This window comes from Pongo pygmaeus, chromosome 8, assembly GCF_028885625.2.
Source record: "Pongo pygmaeus isolate AG05252 chromosome 8, NHGRI_mPonPyg2-v2.0_pri, whole genome shotgun sequence".
NCBI classification, from domain to species: Eukaryota; Metazoa; Chordata; class Mammalia; order Primates; family Hominidae; genus Pongo; species Pongo pygmaeus.
Genome location: NC_072381.2, coordinates 132,426,383 through 132,448,946, shown reverse-complemented (window position 1 = coordinate 132,448,946; position 22,564 = coordinate 132,426,383). Strand labels below are relative to the sequence as shown.

Here is a 22,564-nt window from a genome sequence, read left to right as displayed (position 1 = left end):
AATGACCCACAACAGCCCTGAAACACAAAAGGAGTAGAAAGAATGTGTCTTGAAGTTGCACTAAAGTAAGCAAAGCAATAACTCCTACAGCATGCACCCTGAATAGCCACCACTCTCCTGGCTATACAGTACAGGCCTATAAAAGGAGGCCACGTTGAATATGGGGTAGTTTGTCCCCATTTCCACGGCCCATTAGCTGAGCGACTTTAGGCTACAGTTTAATCTGGATAGCAATTAACTCAACACCAATTTGTGGGTTTTCAAGAGCCTCACGTGGTTCAAGTTAGTTTTGTTTTGAGACAGGGTCTCAATCTGTCACCCAGGCTAGAGTGCAGTGGCATGATCTGTGCTCACATCAACCTCTGCCTCCCAGGTTCAAGTGAGTCTCCCACCCCAGCCCCCCAAAGTAGCTGGAATGACAGGCACGCGCCACCATACCCAGCTAATTTTTTTATTTTTTTGTCAAGACGGGGTTTCGCCATGTTCCCCAGACTGGTCTCGAACTCCTGAGCTCAAGTGATCCCCCCGCCTCGAACTCCCAAAGTGCCAGGATTACAGGCATGAGCCACTACGCCCAGCCAGGCCATGTAAGCATCACTTGCAAACCAAAAAGTATCACACAGATACAAAGGATACAAATTAACATGCTTCCAAAGATCTCTTGATGATCAAATCAGATTATTAGGAACGTTATTTGGAAACTGAAAAGTATTATGTAAATATGAGTTAATACGGAAATCCTGTTATTGGTTTGGTCAGTTTAGAATTCATGACTTAGAATTCATGGAGCAATGCCAGTATAACGTACACTAGCTGAGCGGGCGCAGGCACAGGCATTTCCATTCAGCGACCATCCAACCCTGCCATTTGCCCTAAGATGGGCTTCATATTGGGCAGCTCCCTTTCTGACCTCTTTCCTTCTTTTGACCTGATGTCTACCCAGACATTCACTGGGTGCCCACGCCCCCCTCACACAACCCTTGCAGTTGGGGAGAGTTGATCCATCCAGGGGTCCAGGGGGCCAGGGAGCATATTGTACCATTCTGGTCACAGCCCTATGATCCATAACCATGCTGGGGCTTACAGGGTCACCTACCAGGAGCTGAGCCCTTTCCTTGCCAGAGCTCATACATGATGCTGCCCACACGTCATTCTCCGTGGCCGGCTACCCGCATGCCATGCTGAGAAGCCCTGAACAAGCCAGTTCTTACCAGGCATGATTATCTCCGGAAACCCTGTTTTTCGAGCCACAGCTGTGGTCCTGTCCACTAAATGCGGAAACTCTTTTCGGATCTGATGGATATCTCCAGGAAGTAATTTCAATGTTACCCACAAACCTGGAAAAACAATGGATGCTGTTAAGTCACATTTTATCCTATGCATTTTTAGAAGTTTTCACGAAACCAATTTCAATGAATGAGAGACTTTTAATTCACAATTCAATATCTCGAGAGAAATGGTGGGTATATGAGAAAGAGAGGGGCAAGGCAAAAGGTGCCTGTCGTGGGGACTCCGTGCATCCAACGATCTGGGATGCCAGCCCTGCCCTAGGGTGACTCACAGGCAGCTGAACACACATCAGCAGCCACTGTGCACCCGCTGTGCTGCTGAGGAATGCCAAGGGCCAATGTCTCTTTTGAGTGGGTTGACATTTAAGATAAATCAGCAGGTCACCTTTTTCTGGGAGGGGGCTGAGAAGTCTGTCATTGTCTAGTCTCCCAGGAAAGACAAAGGCAGAGGAGGATTCTGGAGGTGAATTCACAACTTCGAGAACCCATCAAAGTTTCAAGTAGCTAAGCAGCATCACACAACCTGGACGAGCAGTGGAGCACCAGGCTGCAGGGCCACCAGCAGGACAGCCCTCCCCAGCCAGGACAGATGCAGCCTGTGGAGCCCAGGCCCTCTGTACCACAGTGCCACAGCAAAAGAAAACAAAGCTCCAGCCGCTCTCGGCTCTTTTCTCCAAGAGAGAAATGAAGGCTTTCAAAGCCTCTAAACCTAGATGCCAGGGGTATGCTGGGGAGAGGGCAGTAAACCCGGTGGGTTCCATGTGTAAGGGCGTGTGTGCGGGGTGTGTGCGGGATCTTCCTCCCTGCAAGGCTGACAAAGAACTGTGGTTTATATAAATACTGAGTAGCAACCAAATAGGAGGTGACAGTATGAGGAAACATGCCAGACGCTTCCAACACGTCCAAGGTGGGGCAGGCAGGGGTTCGGCCTGAGCTGTCTTCTGCGATGGCATCTTTTCCCCCCATGGGAAGGGGCTGGCACTATAAGCCAGCACATGGGAGTGCTCTGTCCCTAAGGCCTCCGGGGGGCTGCCTGCTTGCTTCTCCCCACTCAGCTCAGTAGGGCCTCATCTGCCCCTCAGAACATCAAAGCCTCTGTCCTCACTTCTGCTACTAGCATGGGTTTGCACGCATGCCTGTGGCTGTGCATGTCTGTGTGTGTGTGTCTGTGTGAGTCACTGTGTGTCTATCTTTATCTGTGCATGTGTGTCTGTGTGTGTGTGTGTGTCCATGTGTGTCTGTGCACGTGTGTGTGTGTGTGTGTGTCTCTGTGTATCTGTGTCTATGTGTATCTGTATGCATGTGGCTAAATCTGTGTCTATCTGTGTTTCTGTATCTGTGTCTGTCTGTATCTGTATGTATGTCTGTGTCTGTATCTGTGCTTATGTGTGTATCTGTATCTGTGTGTGAGTGTATATATGTCTGTGTGCGTGTCTGTGTCTATATTCATGTGTGTATCTGTGTCTGCGTGTGTGTGTCTATATGTGTATCTGAGTGGGGGGGGTGTCTGTATCTGTGTTTGTGGTGTGTGTGTGTGTGTGTGTGTGTGTGTCTGTGTTTATGGTGTATGCATCTGTGTGTATATGTGTGGTGTATCTGTGTGTTTGTGGTGTCTGTATCTGTGTGTGTGTGTGTGTGTGTCTGTTTTTATGGTGTATCGTGTGTATGTGTGTATGTGTGGTGTATCTGTGTGTGTTTATGGTGTCTCTATCTGTGTGTGTGTTTGTGGTGTCTGTGTGTGTGTTTGTGGTGTCTGTGTGTGTGTGTGTATGTGTTTGTGGTGTATCTATGTATCTGTGTGTTTGTGGTGTCAGTATCTGTGTGTGTGTTTGCGGTGTCTGTATCTGTGTGTGTGTGTTTGTGGTGTCTGTATCTGTGTGCGTGTGTCTGTTTTTATGGTGTCTGTATTGTGTATATGTGTTTGTGGTGTATCTGTGTGTGTTTATGGTGTCTGTATCTGTGTGTATGTGTTTGTGGTGTATCTGTGTGTGTGTGTGGTGTCTGTGTGTCTGTTTTTATGGTGTCTGTATCTGTGTGTATGTGTTTGTGGTGTATCTGTGTGTGTTTATGGTGTCTGTATCTGTGTGTATGTGTTTGTGGTGTATCTGTGTGTGTTTATGGTGTCTGTATCTGTGTGTATGTGTTTGTGGTGTATCTGTGTGTGTGTTTGTGGTGTCTGTATCTGTGTGTGTTTGTGGTGTCTGTATCTGTGTGTGTGTGTGTATGTGTTTGTGGTATATCTGTGTGTATCTGTGGTGTCTGTATCTGTGTATGTGTGTATGTGTTTGTGGTATATCTGTGTGTGTCTGTGGTGTCTGTATCTGTGTGTGTGCTTGTGGTGTATCTGTGTGTGTGTTTATGGTGTCTCTGTGTGTATGTGTAGTGTATCTGTGTGTGTGTTTGTGGTGTCTGTATCTGTGTGTGTGTGCGTGTGTCTGTGTTTGTGGTGTTTGTATCTGTGTATGTGTGTGGTGTCTGTATCTGTGTGTGTATGTGCGTGTGTCTGTGTTTGTGGTATTTGTATCTGTGTGTGTGTGTTTATGTGTGTGTGCAGCTGTCCCCTCTTCAGATGCCTCCAGAGCAGAACCCGCCCTCCATCACCCTCAGCTCAGTGCCCTGCCCTGGGTGGAAGGAACTGAGACAGTCACAGGCCTGTTCTCCAGCAGCCTGCCTTCTGAGCAGCACTGGGAGGTAACTGACAGCGGTGCCGGCACCTCAGGCTGTCCCTGATGGGAGCAGCTCTGCTTGATTCAATCCCACACCTCACGCCCTGTCCTCTGGCTGCCCATTCCTGTATCCGCTATCCTGGAAACGGCATTCTCCTTTGCACAGATCTCTATTAGTTGGAGCTGAGAAGTCAAAAGTCAATGATGATGTTGTGTTCTTTGCCAGCTGGTGAAACCCCCTTTCCTCTTGCTATCTAGTCAGTCCCTCTAATTTATTTAAAAGTACCTACTGAGCACCTACTATGTGCCAGGCAAATACTGGGCACTCAACCTACTGGAGACATAGGGCAGACCCTCACGACCTCCCCTGACAGGGGTTTAGCGTCCATTGCTGACGGTCAAACACTAACTCCACGGTCTCTTAGAAAAATATGCAACTGTGAAGTTCTCATGGGAGAAGTCCTGAGCACACTGCAAGGCATCCTGGGACCACAGTCTCAAGGGTCACAGAGGAAGGGACTTCAGGGCTGAGACCTGCAGGAAGCGAGGGAACTGAGGCCTGTCCTCACCCAGGGGAGGTGGAGCCCTCAGATGCTGTGGTAAGACAGTGGGGAGGCTGGGGTGGCAGGGACTGTGGTCTATCTGAAGGATGGGGGGCACCCAGAGGGGGACTCAGGAACAAGAGTCAGGCTCTGACCTGACACCCTGTGGCAACACGGAATGTGTAGGCAGGAGAACAGAGCACGGTGGGGATGGAATCGCAGCAGGGAGGCCACCGCATGATCCTAGCTGGCTGGCAGGACGTGAACGCCACTCTGGAGGGTGGGAAAGGGGACCAGCGTGACGATCAAATCAGCAGAACCACGGGGAGTTGGGGTAGGAGGAGGCGCAGCTTACAGAGACGGTGCCCCTTGCAGGCACAACCACTAGCAAGTCCCGGGGGTACCATTCCTTGGAACAGGAAGACCCGCTCTAGGCAGAGCTGCCTGAAGGGCAAGCACCCAGAGTGGGGAAGGAAAGAAGAGTCCCGAAGAGAGGCAGGAGAAGGGCCCACTTTGAGAGCTCACAAGGGGACAGAGACGTCAGAATGGGAAACTGGGACGGGATGGTGCCCATGCAGCCAGAGGGCTCCTGGTGGGAGACCGGGACAGAGGGGACAGGGGCGCTCAGGGAGAGGGCCGACGCTGGGAGGCAGAAGGGCGAAGATGAATGGGAGACGAAGACCAGAAAGAGAGGCCACATAGACAGAGACGGATGTATTACTCAGGGTAGGACTGCTTCTTGGTGTTTCTTTTCTTTCCTTTTTTTTTTTTTTAAATATATTTTTTTCTTTTTCCTTTCTTTCTAAGATATGAAATTCCAGATCATGGGAGGGAGAGTTTGAAGGAAGGATGAACCACCAATAGAAAGCGGTCCCCAAAGAGGTATCGGGGATGGCACCCAGACAGGAGCACATGTACCACTGCCCAGAATGTGCATTTCACTAGACAAGTGACGACAAAAGGCAAGTGGGAGCTAAACCCTGCCTCTACTCGCTCACAGAGCCACAGGCCCTGGAGCTGGCTGCATCTCCCTACTCACCCGGTTGATGGGGCCCCTTTCTCTAATTCACACAAAAGCACCCTGAGCTAACAGCAGCTCCAGACCTGCAGAATAGGTAAGCAGACAGATGTGCAAAGGGCCAGGCACTTCCTTACCCTAACCCCTGGCCCTGGCCTCCGGGAGAGCAAACCAAAGCCCAGACCCTGATGGAAGAGCCTGAGGAACTGGCACATTGGCTGACAGGGAGCTGGTCTTCCCTGGGACACCAGGATGCAGCTAAGAGTTTCTCAAATATCAGGAGTTTGAGTCCAAAAGCCTCCCTGGAGAATGAATGTCCACAAAATAAATCTTACAGAAAGATGCTTCTTTGAAGGATTGCAGGATGTGGTGAAGTCATTATTTAGAGGTCAAAGGTTAAGACATGAGGATGGAACACTTAACACTTAATATTAGAAATCCTGCGTTTCAAACACCTTTCTCAGAAACGCCAGCCTGCTCAAATATCTTAACACATAAACTAATGCACTAGTGAAACAATTAAATTTATTACCACACACTTTAAAAATGGAAATTAAATGTTCCTGATTACCCTGTGTTTTAAATGCTTTTCTCACAGGAGAAAAAAGTGCATTTGGGGTTGACATTTGCTTAACCAGAATAACTAAAAACAAAGAGGATTAGCATACATTCTATCTCAAACAACAGAACCAGCTGTCTGGAGTCTTCATGAATTCACTGTCCACATAAAATGTCCCACACCTCTGGGTTCAGGGATCAGAATAATTTGGATTAAATATTCAGGATTTTGTCTATTGTGAAGAGGAAATATGTTGGCATAAACCAAAAACTGGCCAAGGCCAAGGGTGAGCTCAAGAGACAGGAGGCGCATGTGGACAGAGGCATGAAAAAACTCAGTGGTTCTCTCTGAAGATGAGTATCTCCTCCATGTCCCTTCCACTCCTGGGACCGCTAACAGTCACTTGACAGACAAGCAAGGATCAGGTTAAGCCTGGGCTGCTGGTGATAAAATGAGCTCCGGTGGGCAGCGCCCTGAAGTCCCAGCGGCGGATCTGTGCGGCTGCCCTCACTGGCCACATCGCTCACCTCTGACCTGAATTCCACCCACCATTGTGCCCTGGAGAAAATTCAGGTTCAAGGAAAACAAGCACTAGTCATGTTGCCTAAGGCCATTCTGATTCAGGAAGTCACCCGTGATCCCCTTGACAAAACTATCACTGTTCTTCTCCCTCGGTTTTCACTGTGACTTGAAAATGCCCACTCCTCCCAGAAGTTCAAGGAACTGGACCCTCGGGCATGAGCCCAAGGTTCGCCAGCTTCAAAGATCTTGGCCACACACCAGTGAGCCTGGCAGAGCCAGGCTTCTGGTCCTCTTTCCCAGTGATTTCCTGCTGGCCTGACACCAAACTCCACTTTCCCTGAACGACTCTAATAAAAGTTTATCAAAACTCTGATGACTGCAAAAGAAACTGGAGATCCGAGGGCAGTCCCAGCTCGAAGCACTTTAGGATCGGCTGGCAACCTTTGCACTGGCACTCCCAGCCTGAGAGTGACTCCAATCTAAACAGCCCTAATTGGACCTCCCTGTGGTTTTCAATTAAAGTGTAAATTGGGAGGGCTGTTAATTTAGGAGAAGATGGGTCCTGGGTCAGCTGGAAATTGCTCTGTCTGCAGAGGCCACATCTCATTGACGTTCTGGGTTGGGGTTTTTGTCCTGCTACTGTTTGCCAGAGAGCGGGGTAGTTCACACCAGAAGAAAGCTGGAGGTCCCTGCAGAGCCCTAGGAAGGCTCATTCTCTATAACATTCTTCAGGCTCAGTTCACATTCTCCTTTAGAATAGTGGGAAATGAATCAATATAATTGTTTTGTAAAAGTCTAGTGACATAAGGTAGCTGGACGATGAAGCAGGTCTGTTCACCGAAGCTCTACCGCGTTTACGGGCAGTCTGTATAGATCAGGGAGTGAGATGGTCAAGTTCTGAAGGTGACTTCCTCTTGGGCTGGAGGCGGGGCCTCGGTCACAGTTGTTTCCTGGCAGCCCTCCTGGCCAGCCAAGCGCCAACTGTCACCGGCCCGAGGTGATTGATTCATTCCTTCTGCCAGCAGCAGGTCAGCTGCTCAGAAACGTGTCAGTGCAGGATTAAAAACGGTGAGTGTGAGGCGGAGCGTAGGGGAGGAGAAATCACTTAAATGACCTAACTCAGGGGAGCAAGTCTGCACAAATGAAATCACCTTCTTAGGGAGACCAGCAGGGGAGACCCAAAACAGGCAGTGATTAGCACACAACATGAGCAGAGGGAGTTACGCCTACCGCCTGCATGTTCCTCTAAACATCTAATCCGACCCCACTCTCTATCCAGGAGTGGGCTTTCAGCTGTGTTCACAAGGGTGATGGGGAAGAAAACAGTCATGCACTGTACATGGGGGCAACTGTAACACACATTCTCCACCACGATCACTGTCCTCCCCATCATCATCACCACCATCATGATCAACATCAAACTAAAACCAACCCAGAGAGCACTGTCCCAACGCATGCAAATACACACTGATAGAAACAAAATAGGAAAATACGTACCCTGACCCTTGTGGTTGACTTCTTTGGCAGCGATGACTTTGTTTATAACAGTCTGAAGGAAGTCATTCTCCCCTGCCACCCTGGGTGAAAAACGGGATGACATGTTCAGCGGCTTGTGTCGAATGGCGTCGTCCAACGCGAGCCTGGAGGGCACGGGACGACCAAGACCACAGGAGACAACGGGGCACAGAGACCCATGGGTCACGGTAACAAGGGAACATAAGAGATCATCGTCACCGAGTGCGAGGGGGAGGCATCATGAGTCAACGCACGACAAAGGATGGGAGAGGTGACAAGAGAAACAGGGAAAAGCACTGATCAGGAAAATGCTGAACCACGAGAGGGAACAGAGCAAATGAGGGCAACCCTCTCCCCCAGGAATAAACGTGCACCAGGCCTCCACTGCGTCTCCATCAGACACTTGTGTTTAAAAAAAGGAGCTTGTCTGAAAGCCACGTGGTTGAAAGGCATTTAATCCCAAAGAATGTTTATGGCCATTCCTCCAATTTCAATAATTCTGAACATAGCATAGGTCAAGGGGCAGGTTGATCTAAAGGGAAAAGCAAAATCGAGATTAAAAAAAAAAATTCCTGGAACCTAACTGCTTGCAAAGGCTTTCTACTCTACCCTCTTGGACTATGTACACAATAGGCCCTAAAATGACTACATGTGAGAAGAATGGCACCATGTTTGGAGAACACTACTACCTATTCCCATGTGTGGTGCCGTTATGAACACAGACCACCCATGTTTTCAGGGCCCATGAACCAGGAGCCTGTGACAGATGCTGTGCTGTACAAGAGACCGGCTACAGGTAGCATATGCCCAAATAGAAATACCATGTAGCACAGCAAAGTGCACTATGAAATGAGCAAGAAAATAGATAGCACGGCCATTATGTTTAAAATCAATCCTGGGAACAAGAACAGTGCTATCCATCACTTGAGCCACATGACTTGAGGGAACTGAAGACTGTTGTCATTTACTTCACCAAGTTAAAAAAGACAGGGAGGGAGGGAGATGTGCAATGTGTTTCCTTCTCTAAAACCAACCCTGTGAGATAATAAATCAGTTTTAATGGAGCAAAAAATGGTTTCATTAGCATGACATTTCCCAAAGAACTGGTTTCATTGCTTATTTTGCTATTAAAAATCATGCTGTTCTTTTGTTTCTAACACTTCAAATATTCATCTGTCTATTAGTCTTCCTTTAATGGAGCATGGAGTCACAAATTACATAAGAGTTACACATGGAATAATATATTTTTGAAGTGGACATTCCACTACAAGACAGAAAAAGATGGCAGCAAAGCACAGGCAATCTCAAACAACTCATAACATGTTCTGTGAAAATGTTATGTTTGAGGGATTCAAACAATCCCTCAAGTTGGATTTGTTTGTTTTTGTTTTTGACTTTTCACAGAGGACACTAGCAGGCAACAGGTAATTTCAACTTAGTGGTACATCTGGGCATCAAGAACCTCTGAGGTCTAATATATAATACAGCATTCAAAACAGCAGGGGGCTGCATTATTTCTCATGAGAGAATGAGGCAATTTAATCTTATAATTTTACAAAGGTGTATTTTATTTATGACCTCAATATCTGCCCAAGTTCCACGATACTGTTCCCCTTGTTTGCTACGGAAACTTCCAGATTCTGCAGCACTGTGTTTCTTTTATAAACTCTCCTCACTGGGTGGGACTACAAAACATTATTATCCAGCAGAGCTTTCTGCAGTGCTGGAGATGTGCTATGTATGTGCTGCCCAGGACGGTGCCCCTGACCTCCCCTGCTGCCGAACACTTGAAACAGGACCAATGTGACTGAAGAACTAAATGTTTAATGCTACTTCATTCTAATTACTATTATTATTATTATTGAGACAGAATCTCCCTCTGTCGCCCAGGCTGGAGTGCAGTGGCATGATCTCGGCTCATTGCAACCTCTGCCTCCCGGGTTCAAGCGATTCTCCTGCCTCAGCCTCCCAAGTAGCTGGGATTACAGGCGCCTGCCGCCACGCCCGGCTAATTTTTGTATTTTTAGTAGTTATGGGGTTTCGTCATGTTGGCCAGGCTGGTCTCGAACTCCTGACCTCAGGTGATCCTCCTGCCTCGGCCTCCCAAAGTGCTGGGATTACAGGCATGAGCCACTGCGCCCAGCTCATTTTAAGTATTTTAAATAGCCACATGGAGCTAATGGTTAGCGTATTGGACAGGAGAGTAAACCTAAAGCATTTAAGCCACAAAGAGACCTTTGCCTCTAGTTGTGCATGGTGAGATACATATAACTTAATCCTGACTCCCAGCTCAGTAACGCAGGGTTTGCTGTTATTCTTATGTCAAGAAGATAGCAAAATCTCCTACTGAGCTGTACAAAAAGCCTTAGGGTGCTATGTGACCAGATCGCCCGCCTGCAAGGAAAGCCATACTCTTCTTGTCTTAGCCAGTGGCACTCAAGACCCAGAGGAGTTGGGTGGGGTTGAGTGCGGTGGTCCGTCACCAAGGATGCGTGGGGCAGAGGGAAGCCAACCTCACATCTCCGGGCCCCCAAGGAAAGGGCTCCTTCAGTCACTCAATTACTACCCACTTCCTAAACCCTTTAGCCAACAGCTAAAAACCATAAAATTTCTAAAATCTAAAAATGTGTTTCAAGTCTGAAGTCGATTAAGAATAAAAATGAGGGAAAAGTGAAACTGCAGAGCACTATGGCAGGTGGCTTCCACTTCCCCTACCACGCCTTCTCCCCTAACATCACCCCCCAATCCCACACCCAGGAGGAAGCTGTCTCTTACAATTAACCTCAACCATCTGGATTCCTTTTTCTCTCCTCCTCTGTGAGGAGTAGGAGTGCCCTTAAGTGGCCAACGACCATCATCTGGGTACACTCTTGCTTCCACATGAGGGAAATAAACGCCAATTCTTCCCACCAGTTCCCTGGGTTCTACCCACAAATCAGATAATCAATTGAATGAATCTCCTCCAAGAGCTTTTTCTCAGCTTCTGTGCCTCTTTAAAGACTTCAGGTCAGAACTAGAGAAAGCCTAAAAACAAACACAGATAGGCTGCACTCTAAGCAAAAACCCAGACACAAAAATCAGCAGTGTGATTATATGCTTTAAAGCATTATTTCTCGCTTTAAAATAATTCATCATAATTTTGTTTGGTTTTCTATTTTAAAAACAGCAACCTCCTATGATGAATTTGGAAGTATTGTGCTTTGAAAATACAAATAGCTACTAGAATAAATCAATTATGTAAAGAAACATTCAGGCTCAGAGCAGAGTTGTAACTCTGTGCCTTCTATATAAGGCAATTCAGTGATTACAAGTAAAATCTCCTACTTCCAGGACCATAAACAAACTTTGACCCAGGATTCTTATGGCTACAAAAAATTCCATGCACTACAGCAGTGACTAAAGAGGTTTTTCATAATTATAAAATAATCAATCCTTAGTTATGTTTATCCATTTAATTATAAAGATAATTATTACAAGCCTACGTTTTCCACATTATATCTGGCTAAGTACTTGAATTCCTCCATACTTACGGCTGAAAGGGAATGAAATGCTGCTTATCTTCATCGTCTACTTTTCCATTTATTATATCTGTTACATCCATCACTGGAGACAAAAAGAGAACAGAGATTGTTTTGGCTTAAATGCTATAATCACAGAACACAAACAAACAAAGGAACATCAGAATATCTTCTGGCAAACAACAGCAAAAGCTGTTTTCTCATAGCCAAGTCTAAATTATTTCCCTGCTTGAAAGACAAATTAAGTTATCAGAAAATGCTGGCCCAAATGGAACTGGGGCTCAAATGGCAGAGTTCCATTTAATAATTTCTTTTGCCTATTATCCAACTGTCACCCTAGAGCTGCCCTGTCCAATAGAACTTTCTGTAATGATAGAAAATGTTCCATAACAACAAGCAATGAAAATGTGAAAGCATAGGCCAGGCGCAGTGGCTCACACCTGTAATCCCAGCCCTTTGGGAGACCAAGGCGGGCAGATTGCTGGAGCCCAGGAGTTCGAGACCAGCCTGGGCAACATGACAAAACCCCATCTCTACAAAAAATACAAAAATTATCCAGATGTGGTGGTGTGCGCCTGTAGTCCCAGCTATGCAGGAGACTGAGATGGGAGACTTGCTTGGGCCCAGGAGGTGGAGGTTGCAGTGAGCAGAATTCACACCACTGCCCTCCAGCCTGAGTGACAGAGTGAGACCCTGCCACAAAACAAAAGAAGAAAATGTAGAAAGCGTGATGGAGGAACTGAAAATTTACTTTTATTTCATTCATTTAGTTTAAATTTAACTAGTCACATGTGACAAGTGGTTACCACGCTGGCCAGCACTGTTCTGAAGCCTCACGTTTTTGCATTCCCCCAAACAATTAGGCAAACAAGTAGCTACCATTTACCAAGCACCCACCACATGCTGGTATCTGTTGATGCTCTTTTAAGAAGACACTTCAAGGCAAATCCTCAGAGTCACCTACCATACTGACAAGAAACTGAGGCTCAAAGACAGGCATGAACAAGCATGCTCAAAGTCTACAGCTAGAAAGTCTCCAAGACCCAAGCTCTTTCAATCCTATTAAACTGCCTTCACAAACACACCCCCCGGGAGGTCCAGGCCTGCTAACATCACAAGAAAGGCTAATATCCTTTGCAATGTTCTTGTGTTAAAAGACATTCCCTGATTACATTCAGGGGTAAACCCAGACACACTGTCTACCTTTCAAACAATTCCTTTTGCCCTTGGTCATGACAGAACAAGAAAATCCAGGAATAACCCCAGATGGCCCGGGTCACTTTCCCTGTCTCTGCTACTGCTCAACCGCCACACTGGACTTAAGAAAAGAGAAGAAGATGCCTTGTTTATTTTCTTTGCACAAGATCCTTCCCCAGAAGGGTCTCTCTGTAGCCCAGCTCTATGTTCAGGTAAGAGGATCAGTCTAAATATACTTTGTCCAATATATAAGTAATCATATATTGAAAATTTTCCTTTCTACCATCACCATCACCACCCTCCAAAAACAGGGAGGGATGCATAGAACCAAAAAAAGCAGCATCCTCATCCCCTGCTTGGTCTGGTGAAGCCCAAGGGGCCTCAGCAGTGTGTCCTAAGGGACGACACCCACACTCACTCCACTCAACCAAGGGGACTCAAAGAGCCAAGAGCCCACGGCTGTGTTTGCAGATACAGGTCAAAGAATCCCAAATAACTTGGAACATCAAATGACAGCTGCTCAGAAGATGCATGGTCTGGACACGAGCCCTCACCTGGCCTGGGGTAAGCATTTCCCAGCTTCCAGCACTCTTGGGGGTGACTGACCCACACACAACTGACTGCAGCACCCACCTTTTAACCTTTTTCCAAGATGCCTGAGACCACCAGTTCAGCATCCTTCAATAAACTCATTTGGGCAGCAGCCCACGATGAGCCAGAACCAAGGGAGTCTGACCGAAGCAGGCCCGCCCTCACATGCCAGCTGGTCCTGGGTGGCCTTGCTGGGTGCCTGCAGAGCTCCTCTCTGCCATGGGACTCATCTCACCAGCTGACCATGGGACTCCCTTGCCACATCCCCAGTGCCCAGCCCTGGAACACAGGACCATGTGCAGGAAGGCAGCAAACAAGCGGGAAACGCAAGCAGAGCCTGAGCACCCACAGGTGGAAAACGCTCCGAGTCCCGCACCCATCCTGAGCCTCAAGGAGAAGGCCTTGACGTCACCAGTCATCACCGCTCATCGCGCTTCCCAGGGACTCTCCTGACTGCTCTTCCGCACACAGCCCCATGCAGAGGGAGTGCTCCCTGCAGTTTGGACAAGATGTCCCTGACACCAAAGGAGGAAATAAAGGACTTGGGGAGAAAACTCCCCCAAACAGCCAGCCCAGGGTCTCTACATTCAGGTAAGAGGATGGTGAAAAGACAGAGTCCAGCTGAAGTCAGTACAGCTGTGTGAGGGAGAGGCCGGGTAGACAGACGGCACCACGTGATGCTGGAAGACAGAGGGCAGGAGAAGGAAGAAGGCAGTGGCGTCGGGACAAGAGTGACGGAGGCCCAGGGCCAGAACAGGGAGGAGAGCAGAAGGCGGGAGGTGAGAAACATCTCGCAGGGAGAGGGGCTGATGGCTCAGTCCCACTGGTAGGGCTGCATCAGGATAACTTGCTCATGGCAAATGGACCCCCACACCCTGCGAGTCAGCAACTCCGCTGCAGGGGCTGGCCTGCAAACAGGCACAGGTGGGATGCTTCAAGCCCCAGGATGCTCACTGCGTAGCTACTACACCGCAAGGCTGAGATACCCTCAGAGCACAAAGCAAATGACTGCTGGAATCACAGGGCTACAGGCTGCAGCCATTGAGAAGTCGAATTTTTGAATAATACTTAATAAAATGACATGTTCATAAGATAACGCTAGGTTTGTTAGAAAGATAAAAGTATATGCAATGCAAACATACTTACTACTGAACTGCACACCTAAAAATGGTTAAGATGGCAAAAAAGGGACTAAAAAGACATTAAAAAATCAATCAGTTAAATAAACAAATACATGGTAGGATGGGATACTGTATTCAAAAATCATATGCCACACACAGAAAAAAAAAATTGGAAACAAACATATCAGAATAAACATGAGGTACTACCCTGGCTATGTAAAACTATGGATAATTTATTTAACTACACTTTTCCATAAAATGTCCATTATTTTTACAATTTTCTATCTTTTAGAAAAAGATAGAAAAGGTTACATTATAAAAAGGTTAAAAGACAGAAATGTGACACATTCTTTTCAACCGAAGACTAAGAACTGTAGACTTAAAGGTCCAGGAACACTTTCTCATTTTAAGGAACTGAACTCTGTTGACACAGACATGCAGAAGTCATTCTGAAGAAAGCCTCAAAATTAAATTTGCACGTGGAAATTGAAGTAGCATACGAATAGGTAGAATACGATTACCAAAATGTTGATCAACTTTCTCAGATGTGGGAAGCATCCCTTCTATCCCTTCTTTTTTTTTTTTTGAGCGTGTCTCACTCTGTTGCCTAGGCTGAAGTGCAGTGGTACAATCATGGTTCACAGCAACCTCAACCTCCCAAGCTCAGGCAATCCTCCTGCCTTGGCCACCCCAAGCATGTACCACCACAACCGGCTAATTTTTGTATTTTTTTTTTTTTTTGGAGGGTAGAGATGGGGTTTCACCATATTGCCCAGGCTGGTCTCCAACTGCTGGACTCAAGCAATCCACCCACTTTGGCCTCCCAAAGTGCTGGGATTACAGGTGTGAGCCACTGCACCCGACCAAGTATCCTTTCTTAGTAACAAAGAGAACATCTGGTTGGACAACACACTGAATAAGTTAGAAGCAAGTCCTATTAAAAGAAATTCCCCAGATGTGCTGAATGCCACCACGTGATCAGCGGGGCAGAGTAGGGAGGGCAAGGTGGTCTGGTGGCAGCAAACTGCCAGTCACTGAGTGGCCCATAGTGACAAACAAGTGATTTTGGTTAAAGTAGAGATTCTGGTTTACCTGGACAGGAGTGGGGCTTGTGCAAGACTTTTTTTCTTTTTTTGGGGGGGAGCGGGGGGGAAGTTGGTGGGGACAGGATCTGACTCTGTAGCCCAGGCTGGAGTACAATGGCACGATCGTGGCTCATTTGCAGTCTCGACCTCCCTAGGCTCAGGTGATCCCCCCACCTCAGCCTCTTGAGTAGCTGGGACCACAGGTGCAAGCCACCAAGCGCCCAGCTACTTCTGTATTTTTTAGTAGAGACGAGGTTTCGCCATGTTGTCAGGCTGGTCTTGAACTCCTGATCTCAAGCGATCTGCCTTCCTCAGCCTCCCAAAGTGCTAGGATTACAGGCATGAACCACAGCACCTGACCAAGAATTTTTATTGATAGCTCGCAAGATTTTTCTCATATTCAGTTAGGATTGAGAACCACTGCATTAAGATATTCACTTTTTGTGCCAAAAATTTACATAGCCAGATCACATAATTAAATGTCTCAGAGAAGAGTTTCTACTAGGAAACTGGAAACTCCACAAGCAGAATGATCAAGTCCTTACTTTTTTGTTGTTGTTTTGTTTTGTTTGAGATGGAGTCTCACCCTGTCACCCTGGCGTGATCTTGGCTCACTGCAACCTCCGCCTCCCCAGTTCAAGCAATTCTCCTGCCTCAGCCGCCTGAGTAGCTGGGATTACAGGCACGTGCCACCACGCCCAACTAATTTTTTGTATCTTTAGTAGAGACAGGGTTTCACCATACTGGCCAGGCTGGTCTCGAACTCCTGACCTCGTTATCCGCCTGCCTCGGCCTCCCAAAGTTCTGGGATTAGAGGTGTGAGCCACTGCACATGGCCTTTTTTTTTTTGGGACAGAGTCTCTCCCTGTTCCCCAGGCTGGAGTGCAGTGACACAATCTTAGCTCACTGCAACCTCCACCTCCCAGGTTCGAGCGACTCTTCTCCCTCAGCCTCCTGAATAGCTAGGACTACAGGCATGCACCACCATGCCTGGCTAATATTTTTTATTTTTTGTAGATAGGGGGTTTTACCATGTTGGCCAGGCTGGTCTCAAACACCCAAAATCACGTGATCTGCCCACCTTGACTTCCCACAGTGCTGGGATTACAGGCGTGAGCCACTGCGCCCAGCCAGGTTCTTACTTATAATATACAGACACACACCAGCTGAGCAGGTCTAGGAAGGCTGGCCCCTGTGGAGTGAGCACAGAGGCCACAAAGACTCAGTGCTCAGTGCTTGGGACCCAGAGATGAGCAGGACATCCCCACCCCAGGGCATGCAGTGGAGCCAGGCAAACCAGCAACTGCTAGGCAACTGTGACAGCAGAAGGGACAGAGAACTCAAAGGACCTGGAAACCCAACATTAACAGCTGCAGGCCTGAAATCTTCCCACAGAGGAAAACAAACGCCTATGGGTATCTCTGAAGCACTTCACACAGGTTCACATAGGTTCATAAAGGTTCACGCAGGTTCACATGGGTTCACACGGGTTCACACAGGTTCATAAAGGTTCACACAGGTTCATAAAGGTTCACAAAGGTTCACGTGGGTTCACACAGGTTCATAAAGGTTCACGTGGGTTCACACAGGTTCATAAAGGTTCACGCGGGTTCACACAGGTTCACACAGGTTCATAAAGGTTCACGTGGGTTCATACAGGTTCATAAAGGTTCACAAAGGTTCACACAGGTTCATGCAGGTTCACACATGTTCACAGAGGTTCACACAGGTTCACGCAGGTTCACACATGTTCACAGAGGTTCACACAGGTTCACGTAGGTTCACACATGTTCATAGAGGTTCACACAGGTTCACAAACGTTCACACATGTTCATAGAGGTTCACACAGGTTCACAAAGGTTCACGCAGGTTCACACAGTTTCATAAAGGTTCACAAAGGTTCACACGGGTTCACGCAGATTCACACATGTTTACAGAGGTTCATGCAGGTTCACACAGGTTCATGCAGGTTCACGCAGGTTCACACAGGTTCTTTGCTACCCTAAAGTGAGGGGGGACACCCCATGTGCCAGTCAGAGCAGAGCAGCGAGGAGAAGCCACACTCCGGAGAATTCATGAGCAAGATGACAAGGCTAGAACTTGGCCCCTGGTGGGTTTTCAGAAGCCCCAATATCAGTGGGTACCAGGGACATAAGACAGGAAGGGAAGGAACCAGAGACCAGTCCAGACAGGAGGAACCAGGGACCACAGGGGGTGTCCATGTGGTCAGCGGATATCAGGGGACAGAAGTCCCTAGTGACCACACAGCCAGGGATCCAAACTCCAGTGACCAGACGTAGTGTCTCAGCTAACACTACACAGGTGGGGGCTCCAGAAACAAGGAACTATGTCCAGGCTGCCCGCCCTGCCCCAGTGAATAACCCAGGCTTCTGTAATTCATGGAGAACTCCAGGAGCTGGGGGGCCCAACCTAACTCTAAACCCCACCAAGCAAGCGTAAGTGAGCATGTAAGAAACAGTGAAAGGCCACAGTGGTGTCAGCTGAGCCCATGCCCATCACCCTCTCCATCCATTAGTACCTAGACTTTCCTGGAATGTCAACCCAATGAAAACTGAAAAATATTCCAAATTTTAAATTCCAAAAATTTTAATCAAAAGAAGGTAAAAACTGTCAGCCTGTGGTCTAGATTTCATCTTTAAGAAATATAACTACGCATTCGTAGGAACTTATGACACAGTCCATCTTGTAATCTAATAACCAGAGAAATGTGTAGCTCTGCTGATGAAAGGAGGAGCGACTTCCGTGTGTTGTCAAAGATGCCTCTGATTGCTCAAATGAAGCCAATTATGCCCAAGACAAAAATTAAATATTTTCTTAAAACTACTATCGAGGTGGAAAAGAAAAAAAAAATCCTGGAAAATGAAAGGCATTTTAAATATAACACCAGATTACATGTAAAAGATGCTACAGGCTCTGACAAATAGAGGGGCAATTTTCAAGTATGTATTCAAGTCATGAGATGAAAATGTTAGCAGGGCATGCACCTGTGGTCCCAGTTATTCAGGAGGCTGAGGCAGGAGGATCACTTGAGCCCAGGAGGTCGGGGCAGCAGTGAGCTGTGATCACACAGCCTGGGTGACAGAGTTAGACTCTGTCTCTTAAAAACAAAAAGAGAGATGAAAATGCAAAAGGATTTCCCCAGCCCAAGGCTGTGGAGACTTCAGAAAGAACACCTCAGCCTCACCATTTCACTCACAAATGGTAAAATCATTGGAACACTCCGTTAGTTAGCTCTATGGGTAAACTGAATTCAAGTAAACTAAATTAATATGTTGCTCTCATTATGTCTATATCACTGCTATTGCTTACTCCTTATGATGTAGTAAGTCATTTATTTAAATGATTTGAAATATTTTTCCAAAAATTCCAGGCGGAGCATAGAGGACTTTTAGGATGGTGAAGCTACCCAGTGAGAGACTACAATGGTACATATATAGTATTATTCATTTGTCGAAACCCACAGAAGGCACAACATCAAGAATGAACACTAATGTAAACTACGGACTTCACAGGGCGACGATGTGTCAATGTGGTTCACCCACCGTAATCAATGTACCAATCTATGGGGGATATTGATCATGGGGAGGCAGGGGGAAGGAAAGAAATATGTAGGAACTGTCTGTATTTTCTGTTCAATTTTGCTTGAACCTACAACTTTTCTAAAAATAATGTTTATTTAAAAGGCAGGGGGAATAGACTAAGTTCAGAGTTTCCTGGTAGCCAAGGGAAAGAATGTCTTCCATAGCTGTTCCTACAAAAAATCCAGCTGTGTGTCAAGAATCAGGGACTTTTCCCACATAAATATTCAAATGAATCCCAAAAATCACAAAAATTAAAATAAATATCACAGTGCTGGGTAATGAAATTGTACTGCAACCATAAAACAGAGAAAACCACTTCCCAAAACTATGAAAAATGAGAGTGACATTGAACTAGGGCATATAATCAGCACTTCCTGGGTATGCCTTCATCTTTCCTCAAAAGAGATAATTGGTCTTTCACATTTCTTGTGCTATCACCAAAAATAACAGAGCACCACCATGGCGGAGGAAGAGCACCAACGTGGCGGATAAAGAGCACCAACGTGGCGGATAAGGAGCACCAACGTGGAGGATAAAGAGCACCAACGTGGCAGAGGAAGAGCACCGACGTGGCGGAGGAAGAGCACCGACGTGGCGGAGGAAGAGCACCAACATGAAGCTAACCGCATCCTCTTCACGGTTTGCTTTTCTTCCTCCTCTTCGTCCTGCACAATCCATTCTTATGTCCACCACTGAGACCCGAAAACCTCCACTGACTGGCTTCCCTACAGACTGAGAATATGGGTCAGGATCTCTCCCAGGGAAAGATGGGATCCACTTTAAAACCAAATATATGATTTACATCTGAAACTTGTGGACTAGAGCATCCTGAGCCTAGCAGGTCAACTTGAAGCCACAATGAAAATAACTAATAAATATATTTTTTCTCTCCAGCAGAAAAGCTTATAAATCACAGCTGCCCATTGTCCAATCAACATTCAACAGTGGTTCTTTTGAAAGTGACTGTGAAGATCTGAAACTCTCAAGGAAACACAGAGAAATGGATTACCAGCCACTCCAAAAGGTCGCCGCAACCCCGAGGTCAGTTTCCTGGTGTTGTTGTCCCTCAGCTCCATGCGACCCACGCGAACAATCTGACAGACAAAACTGATTTTCTCCCTTTTCAGGTCTTTGCTTCCGAGGTCCTAGAAATATTAGTTTCCGTAAATTATTTTGGAGACCCGTTATTCAATGCAAGCTCCAATGAAAAGGACAGTAAAAAAATGGATTGAGCCTCTTAGACCAGTTTTTATCATTTTAATCAGTTATTCATATTACAAAAAGGAATTTAATAACAATAGTCAATTACTGTTAAGTGAGCTTAAGATACACATTTAAGGGCTGGGTGCAGTGGCTCACACCTGTAATCCCAGCACTTTGGAAGGCCGAGGAGAGTGGATCACGAGGACAGGAGTTCGAGAGCAGCCTGGCCAACATGGGGAAACCCCATCTCTACTAAAAATACAAAAAATTAGCCAAGTGTGGTGGTACATGCCTGTAATCCCAGCTACTCGGGAGGCTGAGGCAGGAGAATTGCTTGAACCCAGGAGGCGGAGGTTGCAGTGAGCCAAGATCATGCCATTGCACTCCAGCCTGGGTGACAGAGCAAGACTCCGTCTCGAGGAAAAAAATAAAAAAGATACACATTTAAGAGGCACATTACATGGTAATGGGTAAATCTTTGTCATGGTGATTCTAAGGGTGGCTAGAGACTCAGAAGATTTCTGGAAATGCACTCTACTTAGTAATACTAAATTAACCTGTATACAGGAATCCCAGGGACCCATGTTCTAGTGTCACAGGAAGGCAGAGAGAAATCACTAACAGTAGTCATTAGAATAGTGGCTAATTCAACTAGGCATCTTTGGGTGCACTTACAGTAAACACGGCTCGCAAATTATGTAATCTGTCTATGTCTTTAGGTAATCCTGAACTGGACCAGCGAACCAGGTAGTTCTCACTTGAAAAATGGAGAAATAAAAGCAAGTTAATTTTCCAAATAACCGGGTACCAAATGTACATCCACATTGCTTCATAATTAATACCATGTAAGTGCACTATACAGACAATTATGAGTTTATAAATATCAAAAGTATCACATACAGCTACTCATCAATTAACATCCACAGCACAAAAACCTTGCCAAGTTTTAATGTGCAATGTCTTGGGTTGTCACTGTAATGGAACTACTTGCAAATGGTATTTCTAGGTTGGTTTTTTTTTTAAGAGCCTATTTGTTCATTTAGAATGACAATACTACAAAATTCAGCACAATGCATGTTTATTTCAAAACCTATGACAAACCAAATACATTGTAAAATAAAAACTGCATCCTATGTCAAGAGGAAACAAAGTCTTTATCAGAAGTGAGAATAAAATCCACTCATATTTTTCTGTATCATTCATACACTAAGTTTTCAAATTTTGAATAATACAAGTGAAGATTAGAGTTTTAACATATACACAGACACACACACAATTCATACATAGTTGAACCACAGTGCTTCCATCTGGGCAAAGAGAAAGTTATACTGAAGGCTAAGCAGGAAAAATAGACTTACAGTGTTTTCATTTAACAAATATTAACTAACAGTCTGTATGTGGCAGGCACCATTCTAAATGATGCATTCCAGCCAATCGTCTTGCAGAAAAAACAACAGGACAAAACTCACAGAAATGGCATTCATAGAAACCAAATTTTGAAAAATGGAAATAGTAATATTTGAGGGACCAGGATACATAAAATCTTACGAAGACAACTTAGGAAACAAACTATTACTTCAATCTTCAGCTACACTCTTAAGATACGACCAGAGTGTACCTGCAACTGCTATAACTCTACAAGCAAATAGCAATCTACAAGCGAGAAGGCTCACCCTGACCCAGAGCCCAACCTGGCACTGTCCAAGACAGCTCTTGACTCGGCTGCTTGCTTGTGTTCAGCAGCCATTCATCCAAGGCCTCTCAGCATGAATGGGACGCTTCAGTGGTTCTGATCCCAAGTTCCTAATACTAACCAAAGAGGAAAGACAGCAGCCAAGAAATGTCACCCACCTGATGAATTTGGACTCCACAGGGTCATATAGAGACATGAGGACTTCAGCATCTTCTCCTATTTTACAAACCACATTTTTGAGGTTCACAAACAAGGCCAGAGAAGGGGTTGCAGCAAACTTGGCTTGTCTGTTAATATCTATATTCTGCTTTTGAGACTGTGTATGGAAGGAAACAGAAAGTCAACCCCAGCAACACTCATCACTAACACTTGCTTTCTTTATTCCCTATAGAATAGAAAATTGTAATAACTCATTGGCATAACCCAGCAAAGCCCTTGGTGCA

At 46.2% G+C, this 22,564-nt stretch overlaps 1 protein-coding gene across 2 annotated transcripts in view; it reads right to left on the bottom strand.

The window, feature by feature from the left end:
• Positions 1-22,564, bottom strand: part of DOCK1 (dedicator of cytokinesis 1) — a 550,965-nt gene that overhangs the window by 437,381 nt on the left and 91,020 nt on the right. Inside the window, exons 8-13 of one of the 2 annotated variants that reach the window (XM_054503625.2) lie at positions 22,280-22,437; positions 21,104-21,185; positions 20,235-20,370; positions 11,642-11,714; positions 8,094-8,236; positions 1,212-1,337 (exon numbers count right to left, since the gene is read on the bottom strand). In XM_054503625.2, coding sequence (XP_054359600.1) covers positions 1,212-1,337; positions 8,094-8,236; positions 11,642-11,714; positions 20,235-20,370; positions 21,104-21,185; positions 22,280-22,437 — 718 coding nt within the window. The remainder of the gene's footprint in view (positions 1-1,211; positions 1,338-8,093; positions 8,237-11,641; positions 11,715-20,234; positions 20,371-21,103; positions 21,186-22,279; positions 22,438-22,564) is intronic. The other variant, XM_054503626.2, reaches the window with a different exon arrangement.